Source organism: Myiozetetes cayanensis, unplaced genomic scaffold (genome assembly GCF_022539395.1).
Source record: "Myiozetetes cayanensis isolate MyiCay16 unplaced genomic scaffold, myiCay2020 scf1, whole genome shotgun sequence".
Classification (NCBI taxonomy): Eukaryota; Metazoa; Chordata; class Aves; order Passeriformes; family Tyrannidae; genus Myiozetetes; species Myiozetetes cayanensis.
This window is the reverse complement of record NW_026086604.1, coordinates 6,781,881-6,800,718: the sequence shown is the minus strand read 5'-3', so window position 1 is coordinate 6,800,718 and position 18,838 is coordinate 6,781,881. Positions and strand designations below refer to the sequence as shown.

The 18,838-nt window shown below is 36.4% G+C and overlaps 1 protein-coding gene across 9 annotated transcripts in view; it reads left to right on the top strand.

Annotated features, from left to right (window-relative positions):
• The window catches only part of PHF20L1 (PHD finger protein 20 like 1), a 53,879-nt gene that overhangs the window by 11,104 nt on the left and 23,937 nt on the right, over window positions 1-18,838 (top strand). For 4 of the 9 annotated variants that reach the window (XM_050306609.1, XM_050306601.1, XM_050306576.1 and 1 more), the window contains exons 6-12: window positions 512-574; window positions 4,188-4,395; window positions 5,026-5,157; window positions 7,941-8,023; window positions 11,777-12,029; window positions 14,050-14,235; window positions 14,441-14,647. In XM_050306609.1, coding sequence (XP_050162566.1) covers window positions 512-574; window positions 4,188-4,395; window positions 5,026-5,157; window positions 7,941-8,023; window positions 11,777-12,029; window positions 14,050-14,235; window positions 14,441-14,647 — 1,132 coding nt within the window. Of the gene's footprint in view, window positions 1-511; window positions 575-4,187; window positions 4,396-5,025; window positions 5,158-7,940; window positions 10,201-11,776; window positions 12,030-14,049; window positions 14,236-14,440; window positions 14,648-18,838 lie in introns of those variants that run through there. The other 5 variants (XM_050306617.1, XM_050306580.1, XM_050306570.1 and 2 more) reach the window with 4 other exon arrangements.

Here is an 18,838-nt window from a genome sequence, read left to right as displayed (position 1 = left end):
TCCAAAATAAAAAATACTTTTCAAGAGATGAGTGTAAGCTTAAGATCCTTCCAGTTCTAGTGCATCAGCAAATCTAACAAATGTAAGATCTTTTTGGAAGGTGTGTGCTAAGCTTGCAGAACTTTAATTACATGGAGAGAGATACAGGTTAGTTAATACTTTGATTTGAGCTTAGTGTGACTTGAAGGAAGAGATTGTAAACACTATAACACTCAAACTGTTTTTGAGTTGCACTGGAAGTGTGTTTTAATAAGGCTCAGCTGTGAGGGTGGAAAGGCAACATTTTTAAAGAGCGGGAAATATTTGTGTGTCTCAGTGCAATGAGACTCGAGGTTCAGTTGCTGTGCAGATAAGAGCACATTAATAGAAATCACACAGATACGTGTGGCTTACAGAGTACAGAGAGGAAAAAAGGGAATATTGAGACTGCCCTTGTGAGAGCACATATGAAGTGTTTGGATAACTTACTTTTTCTGTTTCATGTTTTTTGTTTTATCTTCGATGTAATCAGGCGCGCGAGAGGGAGCAGATAGCGCCGGAGCTGAGATTAGTGACGGAAATCGAACCAAAAGAAGTGAGTTTTGAGGAGGGATTTGAAGGAGAGGGAGGGGACTTGGCACACAGGAAGAGGAAGCTGAGGAAAAAACATGGATTTGCCAATGGGCCAGAGGAAAAAAGAAGATGTGACAGGAGACAATGTGAGCCAAGATGTAGGTGGGGCAGACTGTTTAGAATTGAAAGGTGAGGTTAAGGAATCCAGGCTTGATGTGGAATCAGCCAGTCAATAGATTGATATTTTATGTATGTGTATGGATGAATGTGTGGGAGTTATGATGTACCAAGAGAGGAAAAACAACTGAATCTTTAGTACTGTAGAGAAGCAAAAAGGTGGTGGTTTTAGGCAGATGAAGGGAGATCAATGTGTGTATGAATTCTGCTGTTGATGCAAGTGTTGGATTTTAGAAATTATTCTCATTTTACCTTCCAACGTTGGAGGATTAAGGTCACACAGAGGAATATTTTAAAATACAGTTCTTTCAGCCAATTGCGGTTTAAGGCTGTTGGGTAATTTCTACTAATGTGTTTCTTGATCGTGCAGTTTCCTGTGTTTTGATTTAGTGAATCTAATTAGCATAATGACAGTTTTCCTCAGCACTGATAATGTTTTGTTTTCTAACTATAGTGTCCCATTACTTTTCTACTGTCAATTTTCTTAGCTTACTTGAAAGATGAATTTTAGTAAGAATAAAAAAGGAGGAAGTGCATGTTTTTGATTTTCTTTTTTTTTTTTTTTAAGTTATATACATAAACGAGAAACTCACTAGAGTGAGATACTGTGGGAAGTGGGAGATCAGGCTGGATGGTGCAGAGTAGCTGGTGCAGAGTTACACAACTACAGCCAATAGAGAGATGATGTCAGGACATCAGGGAAAAATAGGGAAAACTTCTCTTAGGAAGTTTATGATTTTATTAATTGGTAATGTGTTCATATGTAGGTCCTTGGCTTTCTGTATACTGAATGATCTGGGAAGATGTCCTGCTATAAAAGATTTGTAACTAGTTTCTGTGATATGTATGGTACTTAGTGTACTGCTATTATGGTTGTCAGGGTAGATATCTTACTATTACACTGAGACAAATTTCATACTTTATTGTGCTTTTGGCTTCCCCTGTTACTTGCAAATTTTTTTGTTAATTTCTCTAAAATATTCTGAAAAACACATAAATGGATCTTTTTGGAGGAGTTCCGGTGTTCTTCAAAAGAAATATAATTGCATCAGTATCTTAGATGCTAAATAATTGTTGCACATCAGAAGCTGTGCTGCTGAGCAGTCAGTGAGCAGGAGTTCAAGGTTAAAAAGCAGGAATTACCTGTCTCACTTTAGTGCCTATATGTTTACTCCAGAACCAGAATAAAAATGGACCAAGTCAGAATCACAAAATTGTTTAGGTTAGAAGGGACCACTTGAGATTATCTTGTCCCCCGTGACTGCTCAAGGTTCTCTTCCCTGAGTTTAAATTTACATGTTAATCTAGAAGAAAAGTATAACTGTTACCATAATTAATGTGCCTCTGCTCTGGCTTCTGAATGCTTAACCTTTGTTTGCTTCACTGTTATGTGTCCTGCTACCCTTTGTAAGCCCCATGTTTTAAGAACAGTATCCAAACAATGAAATAAAGAAGTACAAACAAAAACCCCTTCATGCTGCACCAAAACAGCTGCCAGTAGAACAGGATACTTGGTTCAGCATGGTCCTTGAAGCTTGGTATCTTCTGAAAGCTTTTGATTTCAGGGTGCTTAGCTTGACTGAAAATTAGAATGCCCTTCAGAAGCTATTTTGACGCCGGCTGCACTTCTTTTCCTTCCCACTTTTATCAAAAGATCCAAGCTCCAGCCATGTTACTGATCCTCTTCATCCCTTGGCCATGGTACAGTGTAAGACTTCTCCTCTCAGGTCTCCTAATTCCTCGCCACCATAAACAGCTCAATCCATTTTTTTTGTCCTGCTGGATGGGCAAGGCTCTGGATGGACTGGAGCTAATGTGTGTGCTCGTTTTGGCTGGCCAAAAAAGAGGTATGTGTTGTGCTTTTGATTGACTGCAGCTGGCACTTAGACACGCTCGTTGGTGCTGGCACGTCACCGAACTGCCTCGGTAGTTGCCTGTTGTGTGAACATTGCCAAAGTGCTTCCAAACTTTGCTGCTGGCTAGTCTGGGTGTGTGCAACTGCGCTGACAGTGTGGACATGAAACACTTTGTCTTAGAGGAATCAAAACTGTTGGTGTTTCTAAGTACGTAGCTTGATGCAAAGTAGAAGTGTAACCCATGTAAAGCAGTTATTTAAAATAAGTGTTGAGCTGTGGAAAAGGAAAAGCATGATACAAGAAGTAGTGCTCTGTATTTGTGCTATGCTTTTTCTCATACATCAGCAAAGGCAAAGAAACTCTCAGTAGAACAGAAACTTGCAAGACTTACAATATGTAACAAGTGGGAAAAGGTACATTGAAACAAGATTTGTAAAATCAAGCTACTTAAGGTATCTCATGGTGACATAACAACAAGGAAATACTCCAGAATAAAACAGAGTCTGTTTACAGCTGGGGATGTGGGGAGAATTACTATTTGTAAAGCACTCATGTAACTAGACAAAAAATAGTCTTTTTCATACTTTTTTTGTGTGTGGTAGTACTTGTGTAGCCAGATTACCATTTAGTGAATGAATTATCATTCAGAACACTCAGATGCTTAATTCTGCCTGGTGGATGATTGATTGCTATTGCCTTTTATATCACATATAACTTCTCCATGAAAAAAATCAGTATGTTGATGTTATAGGGAATTAAAAAAAAAATACTTCAATCAAAAGGATCAAGTTACAGTTTTTGCAATCAGGAAACTTAAGGCAGGAGTCTGATTGCTCCAAACTAGTGGAAGCAGCCAGTCTCAGCCTTGGAAGTATTTAATTCTCCCCGTTGATATAGGGTGGCTTGGCTTGGTCTAGATGCCAAAAATTTGGGATCTAAGTTCTGTTGTTTCTGTATGGTCAAAATAAGCCATTATCAAAAATGTCATTTTTATTGCCGTAAGTAGGGATTGTGAAATTATATTCTAGAGCAATTTACTGAATTTACTGGATGAAGCCTGTAATATGTAATACGAAAAGAGTGCAAGAGTGCTATCTGTAGTTACTCCAGAAACACAGGTGTAGTTAGGAGTTATCCCTGCTTTATCAATTTAACTCAGGAAGAACTCTGCCCAATTATGCAGCTGGAGCAGGCTTTGAGATGGTTGTAGCTTTGCATAATAGTTCAGCAGCTATGGAATTGTGTGTTTCAGAGCCAGAAGGGTAAGGAAAACGTGAGTGTTCTGGGTTTGGGAGCTCCTGGGTTTGTAAAGCAATGACACAAAAAGTAGGTAACGGGGAATGTGTGCAGTCATAATTCTGTACACAGTGGGGTTTTTTAAGTTTTGGTGTTGTTTTTATTCCTGTGGCGTTCTGATAGTACTTCAAGTTTATTACGGCCGTTTGGGAAACTCGTTTTACCAGTCTTTGAGTAGTAACCAGAGAAATAAAGTGAACTCCTCTTGAACATTTCTAAATGAAGTTTCACTGGGTTTTAAGAGTATATTCTGTTTGAGTCTCAGGCACTTTTTAATACTTACTTACCATTTTTTCCTTTTTGGAGGATTGGATAGCTTTGGTCAAAGCTGCTGCAGCAGCAGCAGCCAAGAACAAAGCAGGAAGTAAACCCAGAACCAGCGCAAACAGCAATAAAGATAAAGAGGACAGAAAGTGGCTAAAAGTCCCTTCAAAAAAGGAAGAAACCTCAACCTCTACAATCATGCAGGATGTCCAAAAAAAAGAAGAGGAGCCTACATCTAGTGACACATTTGGTAAAAACACATTCTATAAAAGACAAAGTCCGTTTTCCTGTAGTGTTGAATTAGAATTCCTGTTGTTAATTTTGCAATTGAGTAATAACTAATATTTCTAGAGGAAGATGTCTCATTTGCTATTACCATAACTTTATGATATGTAATGCTAATCAAAAAGAAACTATTCTTATCAGATAAATCTAGTTCTGTCGGCACTCTTTGTGCAAAACTTCTGACTAGCTTTATTTTTTGTTTTTTTCAATAATTTTATTGTACACTTCAGTTCATATTCCTGCATTTGCCGTTACCTGTGAGATAATCCTTGATCTTGTTCTAAGAAAAAGAATATTCCAATATGCAAGATACATCCATGTTCGTGGATGTTTGAAACTATTTCTAATTTGATAAGAATTTGTTCATTTTTATGATCTTTAATGCTGATTTCTCAGAATATTGACTAAAAGTTACGAGTTTTGAGGTAATATGCATTTAATGCTTCAGTGGGTAATACTAGGTCTTCAGAATGTGTCATTTTAATTTTTAATAGACTTTTAAATTTTCTTTACTACAGTTCTGAAATATTTAAGTATTATGGGTGTTGTTATGTATTTACGAAATGTGAGTTAATGAGGTTTCTCTTGTGTTTAGAAGTAGGATTTCCTGTAGTGGATGTTCCAAAGATGGCCTTTGTGCAGGCAGAGAGCACGTTATCACACAAGAGGAAAAGTAATCTAGGCAACTCATTTCAGGCAAAGAGAGCTCGTCTAAACAAGATCACTGGTAAAATATTTTTTTTGTTGTTGACTTTGTTCCTTTTCATGTAGTGAAATATACACGTTTATATAGAAGGCATTGAAGCAGATTGCATAAAAACACACTTTTGAGGGAGACAGTCACTGCAGTCTTTTACTTGTTGGGAATTGTAAAGGAATCTAGAACTGGTAAAATCTGCCTTGTTCGTACATTCAGAGAATGGTTTCAGACTGTACTTGGTCTTTTTAGATTTTTAGGACAGTAGTCATCCTGAATTAGTGAATTTCTTGAGTATGTGTTAACTCCAGCTGCACAGTTTTCTCCATTAATGGATGAATTTGGGCTTTGCACAACTTCTTAACAAAGTCATGGGTTACATCCTACCACTGTAAATTAAAGCTATGGTTAGCTGTGGAGAAACAGCTTAGTTAATATGTTCAGTAATATGTTGTAAATTTAGTAATATTTAGTAATATGTTAGTAAATGTTTTGTCACAAAATTGTTGCTGAGAAGAGTTCACAGTACGTCATTCAGAAACACACAAACTGTGTTTCATCTTGTATTTAAAGGATTAATTCACTTTCACTAAAAGGTAGCACATTCTCTGCTAGCAGAGTGTGCCTTTGTGGAGAGAGACACACATTTTTTAAAGTTATAGTAAAGTCAAAGGCTGCAAAATCATGGTTTCTGATTATTCATCTCAGTCCATATGAACCTGTCTTACAGCTATTATTCTCATAAAGCTCCTTAGAAAATAAAAATCCACAAACACAGGTAAATATGATTTCTAAATCTACAGGTTTTCCAGCTGGTTTTGGTATCTTCTGCCACTAAATGCTATTGGAAAGAAATGAACAGAGCTCTTTAAATATGTATCACTAGTCTGTACATCTTATACTACTGTTCCTCATGGCAGCAATTAAATTGGGACTCAACTGAGGATGTACATAGTATGGGCAAAGTGGAGTAGAAATGAAGTTGGTAAATTAGAAATCTGTTAACTAAACTTGGAACCAAAGAAGGAACCTTCCAGGAATGAAGATACTGGAGGCAGAAAATGGGTTTTTCTAAAGGCTGCATCTGTGGTATGCTGTTACTTACAGAGGATGGTGAACCTGTAGTGCTGCTGTGGTAGTTGTGGAGGAATGGTTGGTTAGAAAAATACTTAAATGGATAGAAAAGAAAGAAATAATAAGGGTTGTATATTGACAGATCTGGCAGAATCTAGATTCCTTTAATGACTTGAATTTCTGATCACTGAGCATCTTAGCTAGAAGTAAGTGAATCTGAGAATGACAGAATGGTTTGGTTTAGAAGGGACCTTAAAAGTCGCCTAAGTCCAACCCTGCTGCCTTGGGCAGGGTCACCTTCCACTAGGATGAGGCTTTGAGAAAGCTCGCCAGCCTGGTCTTGAAATCTTCCAGGGATGGGGCAACCACTCTTCTCTGGGGAACCTGTGGTTTACAGAACCACAAAAGTTTCCTCATGGACTGTAGCTTGTTGTTTTGTATTTAAAACAACTTCACTTGATTTTGAGAATTCTTTTACACTTTTTGGTATAGATGCGTGATTGTCAAGATAAATAACACTGCAGTTTTTGCAACTTAATTTCAACAGGATAATTTCAGTCCTATTTCAGACTTATTCTAGGCCATGAAACCTAAATCTTTTATGTAGCCTAATGCAGAATTAAAATCTTAAATGATAATTTTATTTGGTTTTATGTGATAGGGCTAAGTAAGTTTCTTCTTTTCAGTTAACCTAAACTGAAGCATAACTTAATCTAACACAAGAAGTAAATGAAACAAAGCACCAGGTGTTTATTGTGGAGAGCTGAAATATTTTTGTTTTATTTTTATGTCCTGAATAGGTCCGGAGAGCCCAGGCTTCACTAATTTATAATTCTTTGGGCATTGTGCACCTTGAATTAATTTTTGGTGTATCTGATTTTTCGTGGAATGCAAAGGAATTCCCTCTGTATTTGTCAGGTTATTTTTGGGGACTTCAATTCTTTACCCCCAGTAATGACATTCTCAGAGATTATAACAGGAGTTTTTATTCAGATTTTCAGGTTGTATCAGTTCTGCTTTGTCTTATGGCACAGAACTTTGTCTTTCTCTGCATACTTAGGCAATTAAAGTTATTGTGTGAGGTACAACTGAGCTATTGCCCTATGTTTTGCTGAAAAAAGCTTTCTTTTTTTTTTTATTGCCTTGTCTTTTACAGGTTTTTTGTAGTAGTGATACTGTGCATAAGTGTTTTAATGAAATGACATATTCTAGTGTATATATTTGCTCCCAGTATGGTCCCGTTATTGAGGTAATTTGGGAGCTCCACTGCTGAGAATATTTGTTTGGAAATGTAATCCCTTGTTGATTCTGTCTCAGAAAGGTTTGCATGTGTCACAGTTAGGAAGTAGCAATACAAATTCTGATGCGGATTTCTTAAACGCTGGAAAGGGGAGAGAGAGAACAGTTTTGTAAATAATTCTGATTGGAAAATTTACTTATGCATCATACGGATTGTTTTAAAGCCCAGCTGGATGGTGAGGCTTTATTTTACAACTGATAACTTTATTTTCATCTTGTCAGTGGAAATGCCAGAGGTGTACCTCCTGTGTAAGGATTCCACCATTGGAATGTCCTTTTGAAACTTTTTGTTTCTTCTAATTTAAAGTGTTCAGCTTTGCATGGAGCTATTTCAGAAAGACTCATGTTGTAGATATATGCAGTTCATATTTGCTTTGTTTTCTACAAATTCTTGTAGCAAGGTGCTTCTAACTGCAATTATCTGCAACTTTTCTCCTAAGGTTTATTGGCATCCAAAGCTGTTGTTGCGGATGGTGCTGAAAAAAAGGAAGGCAACAAAGAAACAGCTCCAGTCCTGGAGCAGGTATGAAATGGTAGAGTTTGATTCTTTTGCAAAGTTCCCACTGGAGTGTGCCATGGAGATGTAGTACCTACAACATAAAAATTTTCCCCTTCAGATATAACAGGGAACTGAAAATTTATCTTACGTTTACATTTCTGGCAGAGCCAGAAGTATGGAATTTAATTGTCTCTAAATAGTGTTGACTTGAATTTCAATAATGACTTTTTGTGTTAGAAAACTAACAGAAAACAAAATAAAATGAAGTCTCAACACAAGAAATGTGAGGAGACCAGCTTCCCAAGGTCCAGTTTTATAGCTGGAACCATGACTGGCTTAGGAAAAGGCCCTTACACAAATTTAATTTGTGTTTGAAACAGGGTTTTTGCCATCACATAGAACTTCTTTTAAAAGAAGTTTCTTTTATATTGTAAGAATTTGGTGTTGTAGGCTTGTATGTGTTTTATGAACTGCTCAATGAGCCATACATTTTGCAAGGGTGTGTATTTTAATAAATACAAAAAAGAAACTTTTAAATAATGTTAAGGGTCTGATTTTTTTTAAACCTGCATATTGGCAGGACCTGGAGGCTACCATTTTATCTTTAGCTTATTCCACCGTGTTCAGGCATTGCTGGACTCCGAGTTGTGCAGTAACTTGCATATAAAAAAGGGCTGAATGCCTGAGCACGGTAAAGCAAGCTAAGGATGAACAGTAGTCTTGATTCAGGACATCTTTGTTTTCCAGTGATTTAAATCAGAGCCTTAATGTAGTTTTAATACAACTTTTTTGTATGCATTTTCATTCCTCTTTAACAGCAGCACTTGAACATAACAGCCTTGCTGCCTGCAATTCTTTAACAAGCACTTCTATTCTTTATTCCCCCTCCCCCCCCACCCCGGCACACTCTACGAACAGTCCCCACCCCAAACTTGATTTGATATTTTGGTTGTACTGGTTCTTTAGAGCTGATACATGATTGCATTGCTCTGGTTTTCCCATTGACGCTGCATTGGATGCAAGTGTTGTCAGTGGAACCTGGCTCTCTGTTTTGGATGCTGTCACTGTAAGGGCCGGCGGAGCCGCCGCGGTGCCGATGCATTGACCGATATTTCGCATAAAGGTTTACAGTGTATTGACACGACATTCCATTTCTCAAATTTTTTGCATATTAAAGATGCTATGATTTTTCTTGCTACTGTGTGTGATATTTTCAATGTGCAAAAAACTGTGAAATGGCTTACAGCATGTTGGTTTTTTTTTTTTTTTTTGGAAGAATCATTACAATGTAAATCTTGCCATGCAGAATCCCATTGCGGTGAATGGGACTTTGTGGTTTACATAGACTGTGTATGCAACAGTATAAACTGCAGTGCATATTTACTATAACCTTTTTGTTACTTCTTAGACTTAGTAACTCGGCTGTTCCTGTTTATTGATCAGATATAAAAAAAAAAAGAAAAAAAAGATGTCTCTGTCATTGTTTACATGCTAATGGTCTGAAAAACCTCATTTTTTGAAAATACTAGTTAAGCTCCTTTAAAGAGGCATCTAAAATCCCAAATTCTCCTATGCCTTTTCTAACTAACTAAAACCAGAAACCTCACAAACATTTAAATGATTGACTGTGGGGAGGAAAATTGTTGAGCTTAAAGTTTTTTTCACTAACTTCCTGCCTGAACTGAAATTAAAATGGCCGAGTTATAAACCTCCCCAAAAGTTTTCCAGTAGTGAAGCTGACATTCCTAAGAGGTTTTGTCTGCTACTGCTATAAAATTGAATGGGTAAAATATCTTGTAGGCTTTTTTTAATAATGTAATACAGAACATGGTAGTAGAAATATTCAGGCCAATAGCCGAAAACTGACTTTGTTGATGGAAGTTTTTGTTTATATATTTTTAGTTTACAGTTGTCTTAAACCCAAAACCTCAGACAATTAGTTGCAGATACAGTAGTTTATTTAATTGTATTAGGGTATGTCATGTTATATTTCCTTTTGACCAAGATCTGATTAGATGGATAACATTAATTCATTAAGGTTTTTAATGTTAATTTGTCCTGTTAAGAGGTTAAGCACCTTATCAAAATCTTAATTTAATTTTTTTAATCTTGTTTAAATAACTTTGTAATTTGAAAGTAATGGATGCTGTAGTATGTCTTTCACATCTGTGAAGATGAACAATAAAATTGTTTATTTACAAGTTACGACTCTAATTAATTTCTGGTAATACCTCTCATAACCAGCATAGGTATCCTTTACAGTCCATGGAATATTTTATTTAAATGAATAAACTGCACTTAGTATGTGTGTAATTGAGTTATTCAAGGTAGCACTGATGTCTGCTGACTGGGATGTTTTGCACCGGACCTTTACAGGATGCTTCCAGCGAGCAATTCATGTAGCATTCAGGGGTGCCCTTTTACAGACATAGAATGTGCACTTGTGGGGTTTTGTTTTGCCTTTTTTTTCGTTTTCCTCCACTGGAACATGGAAAGTTCCAGTGGAAAATAAAATTGCAGTTTATAACAAAACTCAATAATACCCTCAGAACACCAGAGATGAGATGTTTTTAGTTTGGATAAATTGGTGCACACATTCTAGAAATAACTTTCTGCTCTGTTAGTTATGGTTTTATTAGATGGTGCTTTGCTGTGTGATGTAATTGAGACAAGAAAGGGGACAGGCTTAAGGAGTTATGTTCAGATATTGTAGTTTGCCCTTATTAGGCAAGTTGTAACACACGCACGGTTTTAGTAATGTAGGAAGACCTTCCAGTTAAAAATTGAAAATGCCAATGTCTGTCAATGCATGCTAACGGTCTAAAAATAATACTCAGTATGTGTTAAGAAGGATGGAAATTGATGAATTTGAAAAGCTGCTTTATATATTGACTTTGTTTCCTTCAAAAACTGTTTTAACTCTTTATCTGCTCATTTTTTCTCCAACAGTTAGCAATCTATTTAACCCTGTGGTGCTAGAAGTTGTGATTTCTTCATGTTTGCACAAACATATAATGTGGTGAAATCCAGACTCCCAGCACTGAAAAGGGGTTGTGTGAGAGTGTGCTCAGTACTTGGAAACCTTTCATTGTTTACTGACATTACTTAAAGGAGCATTATCAACTTTTTCAGGTTCTCAAAAATACAAATTTCACGTTAAATATAGTTTTCCTGAGGAACTTCTTAATTTATTTTATTTTATTTTATTTTTTTGCTATGATGAGGGAAATGACCTTGCAGGGAAAAATTTTGGCAACTTTTTTTTTTAAAACTGCAATCCCCTGAGGAAGGGTTGTTTGTTCACAGCAGTGCCAGAGTTCAAGGAGTGTCTGGACTCAGAGATCCTTATGACTCCCTACCAACCTCAGATGTTCTGTGATTGTACATCAGTGTGTGCATTCTGGCCTGTGACAAAGTGTTCTCCAAGTTGCACATGGAGACTGCGTTTTGACAGTCCTGGTCAATTGGAGATGAAAAACTTTGGTGAATATTTTAAATGGGGAACAGAGGGAAAAATACTTTTTTTTCGAGCTTTTTGCAGGTATTTCAAATAGTAAGAATTGAGCCTTCTGAATACTGAAAACAATTGATAGTGCTCCTTTAAAAAAAGCAAAATTTAATGTGATGCATTTTAAATAGTTTTCATTTGTTCTTAAAATAATGTTGCTTTAATGTGTGTTTGAATACTAAAATTGCTTTTAAAAAGATCAAAATAGAATACAAGAACTACAGCGAAGAAACTGAAATAAAAGTATCAATTTTTTATTATTTATTCAGGAGATTTCACCTAAACCACAAAGTCAGAAAAAAAATGAAGCTGATATTAGCAGTTCTGCCAACATTCAGAAACCTGCACTGTTATCCTCAACTTTGTCTTCAGGAAAGGCTCGCAGCAAGAAATGCAAACAAGAATCTGGAGATTCTTCTGGGTGTATAAAGCCCCCTAAATCACCACTTTCCCCAGAATTAATACAAGTCGAGGATTTGACGCTGGTCTCTCAGCTTCCTTCTTCTGTGATAAATAAAACTAGTGAGCACAGACATTTTAAAAAAAATACCGTAACTACTTATAAGAGATATACAGAAATTTTCTTTGGTTGTAAATGGCTATTGCTTTTAAAAGTTAATCTGCTTTAAATAAAGGGTCCAAGTGGGAGAATTAGGGGTAGCTCAGTATTTTAAAAGTCAAGTTGCTTAATAAGGCATTTGAATTACTCTACCAGAAATAATACATTTAAATAATATATTGATATTTATAGAGTTGTGGCTTTTAATGGTTGGCTTTCCCTCCAGCTTAAATCTCCACATTAGTATTAACAGTGATACAGGAAAAATCAAACCTCCCTTCTGAAAAGGGCCTGATTCATTAAAAAGAAAAGACATACACCTTGGTGTGGACCTTTCCTTCTCTGAGAAATTTCACCTTCAGCAGGCTGATGTGCTGTACCTGTTGGCTGTGGCATTCTTCACCTTATGTGATATTTCCTCCAAATATGATGTGAGAGAGAAGATGGTTTCGAGATCTGTGGTGGAGAAATATAAAAAATTGTGTTTCTTTGTCCCAGAGAAATCTCATAGGTGTTCAGTTTCTTAACACATGTGACTGATTTGCCAAGTACCAAAGTACTATTTATCAGAAGAACAGGGAAAGCTTTATGCTGCATGTGTGAATATGCTATTTTTTTGTGATTATTAAAATATTTCTATAATTTTTTTTGAGATTACATTAGGTTTTTAGTGTTGCTTAGTGTCAGGTTCTTTGCCTGAAGAACATTAAGTGATGACACCAAGGGTTAAAAGTAAATGCAGGTTTCAGTAAGTCAGAAGCTACATTTTTGTTTCACTTTTAGAATAGTGATTGAGGATGGAAGACTCAACCTGCATCATGTGTTCCCCTTAACCTTCATATTTTCTCTTATGAGATAAGTTTCTTTCTAATCTTTACTCACAGATAACTCTAAATGAGTGGGAGAGGGAGGGGTGCAAATTCAGCTGTCTTCATTTGTTCAGGACAGAGTGGTAAAAACCGTATTTTTGTCCACCTAAGTATTAGCAGTCATCTATATTGTAATACGCCTTCCATCCCCACCCCTAGAACAATGGTAAGTAGTTTTCCTGGAGCATGTTTATGTCTTGGATTAAGTTAGACTTTTCTGTAGTGTTTTTTAAAATCAGCTAATTTAAAAATTAATAGGTTAGATCTTGTCTTTTAATGTTTGGCTTCCAAGTTTTTGCTACCTATAATGGTAATTTAGTTTTGCTGTGTCTTTATTTTTAAATCCGTGCATCTTTGACTCTAATAACTGCTTATAAAAAGGAGAAAAGAGTGATTTACAGTGTTATAGTGACTTAAATGTTTTTCTAAGGCAAAATTTTCTGAAACTGGGTAAAATTGGAGAGGTGTAACAGAGTGTGGGTTTTTTGTTTTTAATGAATCAGGCCTATATCAACCTATATCAATCCTCCCACCCTCCTTTTGTTTTTTGATTTTGTTGAATATAAAGTTCTGGAGCCTTCTTACCGTGCCATGCATTGGCAGCGTGCATTTGAGTTACAGTTGGGGTATTGATATCAGGTTAGCAGAAGAGAGGAGGTGGGATATAAAATTAAACAACTGTTTTCAGTTATTTTTCTAAGTTATATGTTAACACTATCCATGACTTTCTAGATCTTTAACTGTAATCATTTGTTCTGTTTATTGTTAAATCCTATTGCCCCCTTCCATTTTAATTAGCCTGCTCTCATGGGTTATATGGGGAGGGTTGCTTATTGTAAATACCCTGTTTGCCTAAAACAACCACCTTTATCAGTGGGGAAGTAGGTGCCCTAATATTGTATAGTAAGCAGAAACCAGAATCATGCCTTGAGCATAACTCTTTCTTTTGCTCCTGGTAGTCACAGTTTTGTAATTACTTTTACCAGCTTTGCTGTGATTACCAGCTTTGCAAATAAGAGCTACTTAAAGCACTCCCCATCCTTAGATCTCAAATACTGCGGTAAGATGATGGTATATCTCTCTGCTTCATGAACATTGAAAGATCTCTTTTTAGGTCCATCACAGCCAGTGAATTCCCCTAGATCCTACAAACATAGCCAGCGGAGAAGAAGATCACAGCGTTTAGCCACTTGCTCCTTGCCTGATGATTCTGTAGAAAAAGTTTCTTCTCCCTCTTCAGTTACTGATGGAAAAGTGTTCTCCATCAGTGGTCAAAACCAACAGTCATCAAAGTTGGAGGGTAATGTATCTTAATCTAATAAAGAACTGCCCAAGAGAAATTGAATCATAAAAACTAGACCTTTCATGGTTTTCATCTAATGGGGTATTTTGACTTGCTGTAGCTAAAGCTGTTTGCTCTTCCTATGTTATGTAAAGCTGCAATCCAGACTGTTGTTTGTTGGACCGTGGATCTTTTTTAATATGACATTTTTTCTTTTGTGTAGTACCTGATGTTGCTCATATGTCACTTGAGAAGCGTGGACCGTGTCTCCCTCTTGATTTAAGCCGTAGTTCGGAAGTTACAGCACCATTATCCACAGAATCCACTTTCCGTAATGAATATCCCAGTAAAGACAAGGAAGATATTCAGATGGTTACATATCTTTCTTCTAAAGCAGTAACTGATGGAAGAGTAGCTACAGCAGCGTCAGGTAAAGAGATTCAGTGCACAACCAGACAGGTGTATAGTTGTAGGGTTAAAATGTGTGTGTATTCAGTCTCACAGAAAGAGGGGATACTTTTTGTTTTCCTTTCTGCACACTCAGAAACCTGCCAGCCACTCTTCCTGGACTCCCATCTGCATACTCTTTGTCTTCCCCTGCCTTTGAGCTGCATCAGCACTTCTAACACTTTTTAAGGAGAATCTGAGAGTGTGGAATGTAGGGAACAGTATTTCTTTCAAACATATTTTACGTTGTTAAAAGTTGTAAAAATAATTAATGAGGCGTTTACTAACATACTAATATACACTTGTGGCTTCAGCTTTAAAACAGTGGTGTTTTCAAAGACAGTCAGTATTCCTCTGCTTTCTGTTTGCAGCTGAAATTTTTCCCTTTGCTTGCTTTGAAATGTTACTTGAAAGTATTTGTGCAAAGTCTTCAAAAACTTTTATATAGACTTGGTCACCCTCAGAATTAGCACAGAGTCCAGTCCTGGAATTCTGTGCTGCCTCTCCCTTTCTAGCAGTTCACTGGCTACTGTGGCTTCCATCAACCACTTGGATAGAGGTAATGAAGAGATGTGGGGAAGGACTTGGTATAGTGGTTTGCAGACCCTAGAAATGGACTGTTTTCATCCAGTGTATCTTAGGTGTCCATACCATTTTTTATAAATAAGTCTCATGTGGGTAAGTATCAAATAATTTCTAACTGACTTCCAAGAAAGAATTCTTTTCACAAGCTTTTTTTTTTTTTAAATGAACAAAATGTGCTGTAAAGTAAGAGGAGGGAAAAAATCAAATTATTATGCTCTGCTGAGAAAGTTGTTGATAAAACTGATTGATAGTAAGGGAGGACAGCATGACCTTAGAGGATATAGTTATGACACTTAAAATATATCTTAGTCCATTAATCTGTGAATCTCCTAAACTAATTTGTCAAAATAAGGGCTATGGGAATTTCTGATGATCTGCCACTTAAGCTTTTTAAAGTATTAAAATATTACTTAATTACTCGAGTAATGTGACAGTCTTCATTTGCCCTTGATACTTTGCATAGCAGTAGAATAACAGATTCCTGGGAAAATTGCTTCTGTAAAAGTCCTTTTTATTTTATGTCTTCTGCCACTAAGAGAAGGGCTTTTGGGAGATGTATATTTGCCCACTCACTGAACAAGCTCCTAAAAGAAACCTACAGCTTCCAAATGCCATCTGTTTCTTGTTTGGTAGAACTCATTTCACTTACTAGAAATGTAACTTCTGGCTTTTCTGATATATCTTCTGGCTCATTTTATGTATAGTTGGTAATGCTGGAAGTTTCCTGCTTCCATCATGGGCCTCACTCAGAGTCAGAGGGAGGTGGTTCTAAACCCACCCAGGAGTGCACTTGTACCTCTTTGCTTGTTGAACTGGGTCTTGGTCGTGGCCACAGCTGAATCTCATCAAAGAAAGAATAAATTTAATTTATAGACACCTTTATTTAACTCAGAATTATTTGAGATGTCCACACAGTTTGTGTCAGGGCAGAACATTCCCTGATAAAATTGTTTTGTTATTACTAGTTGAGTCCATTATGGGAAGTTGGAAGCACTTGCAACCTATGATGGAGAATAGAGTTTATACTGTATTTAAAGCTTAATGAGGCTTTTATTGTATCTATATAATATTAAGAGTTATAAGCTCTAAAGGAAATTATTTTGCAGCTACCTTTTTGTCTTCTGGGTTTTTACCTTCCAGACAAACCAGTTTTATTCCTAATTTTCATGTATTTTCCTCCATGCAATCAATAGAACTCTGTCTTGAGCTTTAATGATGACTTTTTGTCCAAATGTTAGAAGTTTTCAGTAGTTTGCATCCCAGCATCGTCTTGAGTGTAAGCTTTGTGGCCTGATAGACTAATATAAGCAGTTTGATATCTTTAATTCCTAGCAGGTTTTATAGCTAACTACCTCTCTCAGTTGAATCTCTGTGACTCTAACTGAAATTTATGTGGCTTTTGGGTTCATCTCAGCTTCTGACTCTGGGGTAACTTGTTCATCCTTCTCATATTCTTCTTAGAAGAAAAAAAAAATGTAGCTTTTATGTTCAGGTTTGAAACCTCTGGAGTTAATTTACACTGTTGGTTTTGTGTTCTGCTTTTAGAAGACATTGCTTTGCCCTTGAAATAGCACAGATTCTCAAGTCACGTTATTTAACAACACATAATTACACCAAGTTCTTCCGTGCTTCAGGAGAACTAATAGAATCCACTCTATTTACCAGTACTTTTTTAATTAACTTGTTTAAATAATAGCAAGCAAAAATAAAGGAGAGGTGCCCAAAGCTTTTCTTTCTCATTCATGTCAAAGCTTGAAATTATCGAGAAAAGTTAATTTACACTATACAGGAACATCTGTCTAAGTGCCGTTTAATATATTGCATTGTTCAGTGTATCCACTGTGCCTCTGTACACTACAAATTGAGAACTCTGGTGTTAAATCCAAACTGTTCTGTAATTGGGTTTTCTTGATCTTCATGAAAGAACTGTTTCAAATTACGTCTGTTCATGATATTTCTGCTGTTTGGATTTTACTGGCACAGTTTGGACAGATCTGGTGTTCTAGATTTTACCACCACTGGGTTTTGCTAAGTGCACTTAAATTAGACCTGCTGTCTTTGTAATCTTTGAAGTATGTAAGTGTAGGTAGTTTTAGAGATGATGGAGGTATTTAGCCTAGAACAGCCTGTTCTGATCTCTGAGCCTTCTGTAACAGAGCTGGACTGGTTTAGGGACAGAGATGTTATTTGTGGTGTTGCAAGTTCTGACTTCTGATGGAGCCTGTCAGTTGAGTCAGTTGAAAAAATAATGGCATGTTGTTAAAATGATGTGTTTTAGTTGCTTTATTCGAAAGTTACTTAGTGTTTTTCAGAGGAGAAGGACTAGGTGCACCGAAGTGCAGATACATAAATGGCAGCTCATAGTTTTAACACATAGATTTCAATATCACTGCTCAAAATTAACAACTGATTGTTTTGTAAAGGCCACACAAATATTCTGTTGTAATTCCTTCAGTCCACAAGCTCCATGGAAGTTCTGTGCACTTTGGTACATCCTGTACCCATCATTACTGAACAGAGGTGCTGCTTTGCCTCAGCTGTTTTGAGGGCCTCCTGATATTGTACACACATAACTAAGAATCCTTGTTTCCATTTGCCAGATTGTTTAAAATGCACATATCTGGCCTTCAAATCCACAGTCAGTCAGATTACCTGCAAAACACTGTAGTTTTGCAGTTCTGAGTATCTAAAGTTGAGGTCCTTCTGTAATCGTGTTTTTCTTTAGATTTGTGATTGTTTTTCTTGGTTTCTATAACTCTGTACCATTTGTGTTAGTTTAGCTGTTATTTATTGAGCAAACATTATTTCAGCAAGCAATCTGGGTTTTGAAATTTAGGTGAAAGGAAAATATTGTTACACTCAGTAATCTAACAATATAATATTTATAATACTAATATAACAATCTTATCATTAGGTGTTATCTCCTGTTATAACTAGTCTATAGATGCTGTTGCTACTAGGGTAACATAAGGTTAACTACATGGGAGAAATTTGCACTTAGACTAAAAGAAAAAGAACATTGCATACTTTTACATAATTTCATTGGTAACAGTTTACTGCAGCAGGAACAAGAAAGAACTGATGGACAAAATTTTCAGAAAATGAGATCAATGGCTTTTTAAAAACTCTTGCCAGTGTTCCTGGTTTACGCCGCTTTTAAGAGGAATGAATGTATGACAATGTAGCTCTTGTCACTTTGGGGCTGTTTGGAGTAAAACATCTATTAACAGTCAGATTTAGTCCCTGATTTGAATGTCTGCCATTCGTGATCTCTGCCCTGAAGTTCCCAGTTTGTGTTGGCAAGATCTATTTTATGGGCTTATCCTTCCTGCAGAGACTGTTTTGTGTAGGATCTGGTATTAATCTGTGATATGTAACTAAAATGTGCTCAGATATAAAATTGATCCTATGCACTGAGAATTCAGAATACTAAATTAAACATGGCCGGCATAATTAGTGTTTCTATCGCAATATGATTTAATTTGAATATTGATGCAGTTGATGATATTTCTGATATTATTTTGAAACATTGAAACCCATGGAATAGAATATCAATCAACAAAATAAGTTGCTTCATATTGGTGCAACT